The sequence below is a fragment of the Hevea brasiliensis genome, chromosome 3, assembly GCF_030052815.1.
Source record: "Hevea brasiliensis isolate MT/VB/25A 57/8 chromosome 3, ASM3005281v1, whole genome shotgun sequence".
Lineage (NCBI taxonomy): Eukaryota > Viridiplantae > Streptophyta > Magnoliopsida > Malpighiales > Euphorbiaceae > Hevea > Hevea brasiliensis.
The window spans coordinates 13,033,490-13,045,092 of NC_079495.1; the positions used below are offsets into that span (position 1 = coordinate 13,033,490).

General features: G+C 25.8%; 1 protein-coding gene across 1 annotated transcript; it reads right to left on the minus strand.

Annotated features, from left to right (window-relative positions):
* Positions 1-1,774: 1,774 nt before the first annotated feature.
* Positions 1,775-10,791, minus strand: LOC131178313 (E3 ubiquitin ligase PARAQUAT TOLERANCE 3-like). The gene is made up of 3 exons (XM_058143268.1): positions 10,708-10,791; positions 10,341-10,615; positions 1,775-3,533 (listed from the first exon to the last, which is right to left on the minus strand). The coding sequence occupies exons 1-3, from the start codon at positions 10,789-10,791 to the stop codon at positions 1,775-1,777; spliced, it is 2,118 nt and encodes a 705-aa protein (XP_057999251.1).
* Between the last annotated feature and the right edge of the window lie 812 nt (positions 10,792-11,603).

Below are 11,603 nucleotides of genomic sequence, written 5' to 3' on the forward strand. Positions count from 1 at the left end.
AAATAAAAATATGAAAATAATATTTTATGTTTAAAATAATTAATTAAAAATAAAAATAAAAATTATAAATACAATTACAATAGTTAAATAATTATAGCCATTAAAATATTTTTATATTTCAAATAATTAATTAAAAATTATAATTATAATTATAAAAATCATAATAATTAAAATAATCTTAATAATTAATTAAAATAAAAAATAAAATAATAATAATAATAATTAAAATATAAAATTATTATTTTTATATTTTCGTATAAATAATTAAAATTGAACATTATAATTATAATTAATTACACCTAACTAGAATGAAACGCAGTAAAAATATAATTCTTATATTTTCATACTATTGATTTAAATAAAAATTTTGAATATAATTAACTTTAATTATCTAAAGTAAAAAGATGAAATGTATTATTTTTATTCTTACTTATGCATAAATAAAATTAAAAATTATAATTGCAATTATAATTAATTCAAATAAAAAAATAAAAAATATTCTTTTTATATTCTCTTATAATAATTAAAATTAAAAAGTAAAAATATAAAAGTATAAAAAATAATTTAAATTAATTTTCATTAAGTACAAAATAAGTTTGATTGTAATTTTGTAATTTACATATGCAAATCAAATATCTTAAAAAGAAATTTGACTTCAATTATACAATGAACTAAATATAAATGAAAATTTATCATTTTATTTTTGATTTCGCTCGATTCCGATTCCAACATTGATTTCATTTCCAATATACAAATCAAATGGGTCCTGAAATCCTGAGTACATTTGCACATGCCATTAAAAAGCATTTAGGAACAGTAATGTAGAATTAAAAAGTAATTCTTTCACTTTAGTTAATTTGTAATGCAAGATTATCAGTATATTGATGGAGTTAAATATTGCACATAGTGGTAAGACTCGTGTCGCAGTTTTTAGATATGGAGAACAGTCTGCAAATCACAAAAGGGAGATGGTAGAGAAATGAAAGATTGAAGATGTAGATTTCAATGTTTGGGGCTTGACTTCGGAGCATTTTCTTCCTCCTTTTGGCAATTAAAAATGGCAAGAAATAGCATATGCTATAGAATTCATTTGTGGGTTTTTGCAATTATTTTTATGTAAATAATTAGCAAAAAGGGAGGACAAAAACAAACATAATTTTCTTTAATTTTTTTTGTCATCCATTGACTAATTCGATCTCGTCTGATTTAATTTTTTTTAATTTATTTTTTATTCTTTAATTTTCTCCTCCTGTTAATTAAGAGCCACAACAGTTTAATTTTTCTTCAATTTTCAAACATTAGATTATAAAAGATGATCCACAATATTAATAAACCGCAATAATAGCAATTTTTAATAAAAAATTATGAATAATCTTCCAAAAAATTCACCATATAGCACTCATGAAATAGGCTACAAAAATGGAATGCTAACAATGAATGCCCTTCCAAATCCAAAAAAATATTCGTGCACTTTGTTCTACTGTTTGTTCAATACTTTCAAGCTTCCTTGCAACCCTTATTTTTTTTGCAAAAGACACATTCGTTGTGAGAATAAATAAATGAAATAAACAACAAAATTATTAGAAAAAAGAATATGAGAGTTTTATAAGAATATTAAAACAGCGATTACAAAACTGGCCAAGGTTAGACCAACGTAAATCCATGTTCTCCTATTGTACATTTAGGCCCAAAAGAAACTAGAAAAAGAGGAACGATTGCCATTAAAAGTCAACATCCAAGCTTTTAACCCACAGCGTCATCTCCTGTCACCCATTCACTGCATACTAAAAGTGTATTGATTCATCAGACCATTGAATGATGTTCCAAAGGAGCTCAATCCATAGATCATCGCACCAGCAGCATAATAAGGTGCCATATATCCTTCCAACCTCACCTGCGCACCAACCCAGTATGGATTGTATGCATAAGAACCAATAGGCATCATATATCTCTCAGTCTCAAAATCTTGACTTCTTTCTCTCTTTTTCTTTCCTCTCGCACCACAAACCACCTTTTGCTTGACTTCACCCTTGACCACTTCTCTCTCGTCCTTTTTCTTCTCTACCTCACTGGAAATCTCCTTTTGCCGCACTTTTTCCTCAACCCCCATGACACCTCCTTGTGATGCTGTATCTTTCATTCTCATTGGCCCAATAGTATCTTCAGATACATTAGTTGCTCCTGTAGTTCTAGCTTTCTTAGTTGTCTGGTGTGGAGCGTCAATAAGTTTTCTTTTATTTGCCCCATCTTCTACATCACCAGGTGATGGCTTCTGCTCTTCCTGAAATGATTCTGCAGATGGTTTTGTTGTAGAGATCTGAGGTTCTGAACAGTGAGCCAATTCCATATCCTTATCTTGGAAAGAGTTTCTTTTGGCATTTTCACCACTGCTGCTGTAACAAGGACCAGATTTCACAATGCAATTAATTGTGTCCCTAAGCGTCATGTTTGGAATCAGATAATCAGTAAGGATATTTGTTGCCCCACAAACACATTTCAACTTAGAGGTGATTAGATGAACCCTGATACACTTATCACAAAAGCTCTTGAAACAACATTTGCTAGTCAAGACAGCATCCTTGATTACTTGTTTGCACAAGGGGCAGAGAAGTTCTGGTGGAAGATCACTAGCAGACCAGGATCTCTTTGAAGGCAAGCAGCCAAAAATTTCCTTCTCAAAAGCATGATAATTTGGCTGTAAAACAGCAGTTGCACCACTTGACAACACATAAGAGCCACCTCGGTTTGGCATCAGCATCGACTTGGGAATTCCAGTAGGAGGCCTCAATCTTTTGCAATCATAATTTGGATCTCCATTTGTTGGGCAGTCCTGAATAAAATGTCCTCGCACTTTACATCTGTGACATACATAACCCTCTGGTGGTATTTTCTTCACCAATCCACTAAAACCCCTACCATTTTTCACACCATTTGAACCTTCCAACCGCCATTCCAAGGCTGGAGCATTTACTAAAGCCTTAATCTTGCTGTCCTCATCAGATTCTGCATCTACAGTTGACTTGCTATGCTGAACTGGCTTCATTCTAGGAATCACAAACACATCATCCCCAAACCCATCGTCACATCGAAATCCATCACCCCCATTGGGTTTTGTTGTGGACAAACTAGTGACAGTACTTGAACAAATAGAACTAACACCAGTATTTGCAGGGTTGCTTCCACATGAAACAGTAATAGCAGTTTCAGAGCTAATCTTGGAGGAATTAGAACCAGTACAATAAGAGGAACTAAGTGGCCGTTGCTTTTCCCTAACAACAATAGTTGTATTGTCGATGGGCTTGCGACGTCGCGATCCAGGAACACGACGAATCAGAACCCTAGTATTGTTAGGGATCAGCATATCATCAGCGTAACAATCATTCGTCTGGGCATTAACGACCACAAGGTCCAAATCAGTACCCAAACACAAGCTATTGGATTTAGATTTATACTTTAATTCAACAATTTTCTGTTTCAGAGCATCAACAGAAATAACAGAGCTATCCACCCAGAAGGAATCATACTCCTTTGCACTGAAAAATTTAAAATGAATCGGCATTGAATTGAATACGAAGGGAAGAATGTTATAAAATTTGTTTTGAATGAAATTGATAATTGATTCGCATACAAGAGGATCGATATATACGCGTATTTACGCATAATGTTATCAAAGTCCCAGTGCAAGGCATATTTACGCGTTTCCTTATAATTAATTTAATAATTGATATTTAATTATTTATATTATTTTATCCTTATAATTTTAATTATCTATACTATTGAGTTCCTCGTATTATCTGTACTATTGAGTTCCTCGTGCTAAGGTCAAGGGTCTGTTCGGATGAGTGTAAAGATTAAGAGAAACAATTATTTTATCTCTGTTTAGGAAGATGTGAATTAATGAAGGATGAGGGTAAACAAGGTTAAGCCTTATCTTCTCTTACCACTCAAATTTCAATTTTTTGATGTACAATGGATGTCAAAATAAAGTTGAAAGTAGTTAATAGTATCGATAAGGTTGGATAAATAAAAAAATGAAGTGTAAGAGGATATATATAAAAAAATGGATAAAATTGCAATAAATTTTTAAATTTTTGGAAATTTACATAAAATTTTATACATTTTAAAATTTTGACCAATTTTGTTAAAATTAAAAAAATTGAATAAAATTATGGTTAAGGATTAGCTTTCTTTTAGCCAATAAGTTAATTTTTTTTTAAATGGAAATCGAACAGAGGTAACCCAAATAATAATCAAAATCACATCAATTAAATGAAAATTCAAAATTTTAAAAATAAATCAATTTGATTTTTCATTGAATTCGATTTCTATTACTTTATCGGGTATTTACAAGTATCTAATCAGACCAAATCTTAATAAAATAAATTTAGATAGTATATAATCAGATTTAAAATAATTCAGGTTTGAAAAAGGGTTTGATTTTTATATATATAGAATTTATTACCTGAATCTATTTATATAAGTAATTAATTAAATATATATATATATATTATAATAATATTTATAAAATTTTATATATTATAATTTAAATAGAGAATTTAAATATTTTATAAAATTATTAAAATTTTAAAATATAAATTATTAATTAAAATATTATTTTTCAAATAATAATAATTTAGTTTAAGATTACAGCTCAATTCTACACCTGTACTTATTGAAAAGTTTAATTTAGTTTATTTTTAATTTTTTATCTAATTTAGCCTAAAAGTTACAATTTAGACTCAATTTAGCTCAAAAATTAAGAAAATAAATAAATTGAGCTTCTTAATTTTTAGATTTAAATCAAGAAATCAATAAATTCAGTCTGAAAATTAAAAAAATTAAACTTTTTAATTTTTTATTTTAATAAAAAAAATTAACAAATTTAACTTATAAATTTTAAAATTTGAGTTAAGTTGATATTAAATTGAAACTTTTTTGCTAAAGCAGATAAAAAAATTAGAAATTGACTAAATTGAACTTTTCTAATAAGTGCAGGGACTAAATTGAGCATTTTCCATTTTTAATATTTTTTTATTTTTTAATATTAAAATGTTATTTTTATTTTTTTATAATTAATTAAATTAAATAATAAAAATAATATTTTTTAATATAAGTAATTAAAATGAAAGTATGAAAAAAATATTATTTTTATATTTTCATTAATTAATTAAATTGAAAAATGGTAAACAATAGTTTTATTTTCATATAATTAATTAAAATTAAAAATTATGATTGTAATTAATTTTAATTATTTAAAATAAAAAATATTATTTTATATTTTCATTTTCTTAATTAAAATTAGAAAATTATAATTAAATAAAATTAAAAATATAAAATATTATTTTTTTCATATTGTTAATTAATATTAAAAAGTTAAATATAAAAAATTAACTAATTATAATTATTTAATTAACATTAAAAAGATTAATTAAGTAATTAACATTAAAAATATTGAAGAAAGAAAAAGAAAATAACTCATACACTAAGTCATAAGTGATGAGTGAATTGTGCATTAAATCAATTTAAACTTAAATTAAAATAAAAAGATTAAATTAAATAAAAGTGAAAAAATAAATTAAATTAGACATTTTGAAAAAATATAAAAGATAAATTTGGTGAGCTAATTTGATCTTGAACATTTTTTTAGTACTTCCCTCTTCTTGATGATTATTTGTGGGTTTTTGTTTATTCTATAACTTTGAAAGCAAAGGATCAAATGCATAGTTTTATTGTATGGCATAGAGAACTAAATTAATGGAGAGCAAAAGACAGGACATAAAAATGCTGAAAATCAATCTATGATCTATCTCAGATATGTCATTGACAGTGACAAGGATACCTCAAGAGCTAGACAATTCTCTATTAAACAAAATAAAAATGGGACCTTGGTCGGAAAAATATTGAATCTCCTTGATCTTAACACATGAATTGCAGAAATCAATGATACAGAAAAAAAAAATGATTAGAAACACACAATTAATCAAGAATCGAGTGAACAGCCAATAATTGAAGGCAAATAGCCCAACTAAAGCGAACCCATTTGGTTGTTTAACCAGTATAACATCTAATGATGGGGATTTAAACTAATGAATGTTAAGAAATATTTCAAAACTCAGATGTGATTTTGGGTTTTTCTGTGATGAGAATGTATATTAGCAATTCCAGATTCAAGGAATTTGGTATCATCAACCAGTGAGTATGAGATATAGAGAGAGAAAGCATACCAACTTCAGACTCGAGAGCAGTGGATATGGGAACTGAGCAGTGAATGAAAGAAACAAGGAGGAGTGAACTCATGTTTAAGCTGCGCCTGGAATGGAGTTTGAAGTGGCAATCAATATCAATGATGGTGGTTTGGTGTTGATATTTGATAGTGTTGTTCTTGGTCTTGTTGATGGGTCAAGACATTCCTGTTTTAAATGGAGAGGAGGCAGGCTTTCCACCTGGGAACAACTCTGGGGAAGGCTTTAGTCCACTCTCCTTGTGAAGCGCGTGCATTTTCTTATTTGCAACGGTAATAAATGTATTTAATTATAATTTAATAAAAAGCTTAACCCACAGGTTTGATTTAGTTTTTATATTTTTAAAATTAAGTAATTTAGTTTGTAAAATTTAATAAAATTTATAAATTAGTCAGTATTATAGAATTTAATTACATTATTATTAATTTTAGTTAAAAAAATTAAAATATTTTTAACTTTATTTTTAATATAAAAACAATTTAGTTCCTAAGATTATTTTTTTTTTGATAATTTAATCTTAGAGATTTAGTTTAACTTATAAATTAGTCCTTGTAATTTTAAAATCAAACAATTTAGTCTTTAATGTTTTAATAAACCTACAAATTAATCCTACCACAAAAGTAATTAATTTATATTTTAATAATTTAAATTTAAAATTTTTAATTTAATAGGACTCATGTTTCAGAAATGTAGAGATTAAATTATTAATAAAAAAAAAACTTTATGACTAAATTATTAAGAAAATAAAACCTTAGGACTAAATTATTTTATGATTAAAAATAAAAATAAGGAAATTTTTTAGTTATTTTATTAAAGTTAATAATAATTTAATGAAATTCTAATAGTAGATATTAAGTTGTAGGTTTTGTCAAATTTCATAAATTAAATTGTTTGATTTTGAAAATGCAGAGATTAAGTTATAAGTTTTGTTAAATTTCAGGGACTAAATTGTAGTTTAGGAATAAAAATGATATATTAATTATAATATTAAAATAATATTTGAAATTAACAATTTTTGATAAAATTATTTATTGAATATATTTTTAAAATAATTTATGAACTAATGTGCATTGAAATATATCGAATTTTTATTGTTTTAATTATAAATGTAAATATATCTATAATTCAATAATAAATTATATTCTTAATAATTAATGAAAAATTCTAATTAATAATAAATAAAAAAAAAATAAACCTAAAATAAATAAAAATTCACATCTTTATGAACATGATGATAAATGAATTAAGCATGGATAATAAGGAAATTTATATAAGCCATTTTATATATACATTGATAAATATAAACATTCAAAGTTGATAAAAATACTAACTACGCGATATAATTGGTAATTACATACAATATTGAATTTAATAAATAAAATTAAGAAAAAAATAAAAGATAAAATTATAAAATACTAAAAAAATATATCGATTATTTGATATAGTTGGTAATTACTTACTATTTTAATTTTAATAAGTAAAATTTTTAAAAAATAAAAAATAAAATTTTAAAATGCTCAAACAACTATAATATCTTATTATATATATATATATATATATATATATATATATATATATTAAAAGGTTTTAGCTAAAATTCAGTAAAAGAAAATTTTAATTTAATTAATTATGACTATAGATTATTTAAAAAAAATTAGAGAAATAGGAGAAAACATATGTATGTACATATGAATATACATAATTAATTATATTAAAATTATATAATATATTTAAAAATTATAAAAATATAAATATAAAATTGATTCTAATTTATATTCTCCAATTTAATGCTATCCAATATAATTTTCAATTTAATTATTAAATAAAATAAATTGAATTTATTTCAGTCTTCGGATATGGTTGAAGGTTCATTATGTTTATTTAGTCATAAACACATAGTGAAGGCACTTGTGCAAAGTTAAATGTGAATCAAACCACATAATAACAGTGAATCAAACAGTAAATTTTACAAGAATTTAATTTAATTAATTTTTTTAATTAATTCTTATATTTAAAATAAAAGAATTTTAAATTTTTTAACTTAAATAAATATTTATTTTTAAAAAAATTAAAAACAAACATGATTATGTATGAATTTTATTAAATTCTTTTTCTTGTATATAATTTATTCCGAACAAAGTCAATATTAATTAATAAAATTTATTAAAAAAAGAAATAAAACTTTATTCACATCTTAAACAATACAACAAAATAAAATATACTAATATCTTATTTTATTATATTCTCAAAGATTTAATTTTTATTATTAATTATATTTTAATTGAACATGGAGGATATATATGGAATACAATTAACGCGTTTGGAATTCTCTTAATTTCTTCTGAAATAACCTATAGAAGTTTAAGCAAAATTTCCAATTATCTCACATGGATTGTATAAATAGAGGGATCTTCCATAAAATGGTTGAATTGGCCTTGCATTCATTTCAAATCCCTACAAAAGAACAAATTATTAAATATAAAAGGACTAAACACCTAATACTATGGCTATATTTGTTTGAAGGAAAATGTTTTTCATATTTTTTTAATATTTTTTTTATTTTTTAATGTTTGGGAGTGTTTAAGAAACTTGATAAAAAAAAAACCTAAAAAAATAAGGAAAAATGACTTTCTATTTTAAAAATGAAAGTTATTTTTCTAACCTCGCTTTGCCCCAACAACTGTTGTCTGCCTAAGTAGGTTTGCATGAACTATGTGAAGTTCCAAATCGTACCTTCTAACACAAAACAACAATAAAACCAATGAGGACATTTATGCCCGACCCAATATAACTTTAATAGGATAGAACTTAGATAGTATACATATAGCCGGGTTTGATACGGATTCAGATTTGAAAAATAATATACTTACCAGATTCGGTTTTATATATTAGGTGTTCATTACCCAAACCCGTTTATATAACTAATTAGTTAAATATAAAATATATATTTTTTATAATAATATTTATAAATATATATATATTTTTTCAATAAATAGAATTTAAAAATTTTATAGACTTATTAAATTTGTAAAATATATATTATTAATAAAAAAATACTTTATGTAAATTGTTAATTAAAAGGTTTGAATATTTTTCGAGTAATAATAATTGGGTTTGTGATGGATTCGGATAGTTAAAGATAAATTTTAATCGGTTTTGGGACGATTCGAGTATTGAAAATTTTATTTAGGTTCGGATTTGAATATGATGATTTTTATTGGTACCCTAACTGCTATCATTTTTAAAAGAAGTCTAGAATAATTTGAAATTATGAGTAATTTTTACTTGTCTTCCTTTAACCATATAGATTATTTTGCTTTTGTTAATCATCTTCAATTCGTTACCAAAAAATCTTTAAACTTTAATTTTATTTTAGAAAAATTCCATTAACCTACAATTCAAAAATAATAATAATAATAATAATAATAATAATAATAATAATAATAATAATAATAATAATAATAATAACAGTGCCATCCCGACTTACACATTTATTATACACATCTCCTTGTCACAAATAGTTTATAAATTTAAATTATAACATAATAGACATGAATAATATGATAATATCACAATCATTACGTTAAAGTTAAATTATATATTGCTTTTGAAATTTAGATCACTATCCATTACAATACAATTTATTCACTATCATCCTCACTATCATCATCATGTTCATGGAGTTCTTCTTCATCGCTTGCTGTTGTATTATTTAGATCTGCCTAGTCCAATAGTTCCTCTTTTTCAATGGTTGTAAGCTCTAGTAGTTCACCACTTGAATCATCTAATGGTCCAATATGTTGATCTTATACTTTCGTATTAATTTGTAACACTTCTACTACCTCATCTTGAAATGCTTGGTCTGGTATTTGCTCCATTACATTTGTCTGAGGCATGATGACAACAGACCTAGGCTTCATTTTGCATACCGCATATGCTTTGTCTCGTCTCAAGCTAGGATAAGGGATGTAAACCACTTGTTTAGCTTATGAAGCAAGTATGAATGGTTCATATTTATTTAATCTTTTATGGTGATTGATATCCACGAAGTTATAGTGTTTGTGAACCTTAATACCAACATCCGGAGTTAGATCAAACCATTCACACTTGAAGAGAACAGTTCTCTTTATTGGTAATGCAAGGTACTCAAGTTGAACTATCTCTTTCAAGATACCATAGTAATCATTGGAGTTGTCACCATATGTTGAACCCTTAATGCAAACTCCGCTATTTATTGTGGATCGATTAGCACCATGGCTGCTTGTGTGAAATCTATAACCATTTATGAAATATACAGGATATGATTTCACACTTCTTAATGGTCCCTCTACTAAATCCCTAATGAATTTATTACCAATATTTGAACGCCTTGCCTGATAAGTTAAAGAGAATTGAAATCGTTATTATTACGTATTATATTTTTTAAAGATTGATAATGAAATGAGTTAAACAAATTGATACTTACATAACATTTGAACCAATCTACAAATCTTTTTTCTAGTGCTTCATCAACTTCTGCATCACTAATATTACGTGACGCTTGTCGCATTTCCGTTAGGAACAAACTACATATACAATTAAATTGGGCCATTTTTAGAGGGAAAGGAAAATTCACAAGGACTTCTAGAAACTTAACTTAAATTTTGGATTGTTGATAAACTTACTTTACATATGTGTCAATTTCAGGGCAATTTAGTAGAAAATATATTTGGGTAGCCTTATATTCATCATCAGCCAACACCCTTGTTTTCACTCTACCAGATGGTCGACTGGGATACTTGAAAATTGATAAATATCCTTTGGTATCAGCATCATCCCCACCATCATCATTTCGGGGTACTTATCGATCCCGCGTTATTACATGACGCTCAAAGTAATGTGCACAAAAATTGGATGCTTCTTCAACTAAGTATGCATTACATATTGAACCTTTTACTTTTGCTTTGTTCTTTACATTTTACTTTAGGTGGTGGAGAAATCTAAAAATAAAAAAAAAATGGCAAATGGCTTACAAAAAGTTTACAATACATTTCATAACATTTAAAGAAAAATAAGAAGTATCTATTACCTCTCAAAAGGATACATCTATCGATATTGTACTGGGCCTGCAATTTTTGCTTCATATGGCAAGTGGGTGGGAAGATGTTCCATTGAGTCAAAAAAGGCAAGAGGAAATATGCGCTCTATTTTGCAAATAATAATGGGAATTTCTGCTTCTAGACGCTCCTTATCTTGAACCTTAATATTTGTAGAAGTAAGATATTTGAAAAACAAGCTTAACTCAATTAATGCTTGCCAAACTATATCCGGAAGGAGCTCACGAAATGCAATAGGTAATAACCTCTACATAATATTTTTTTA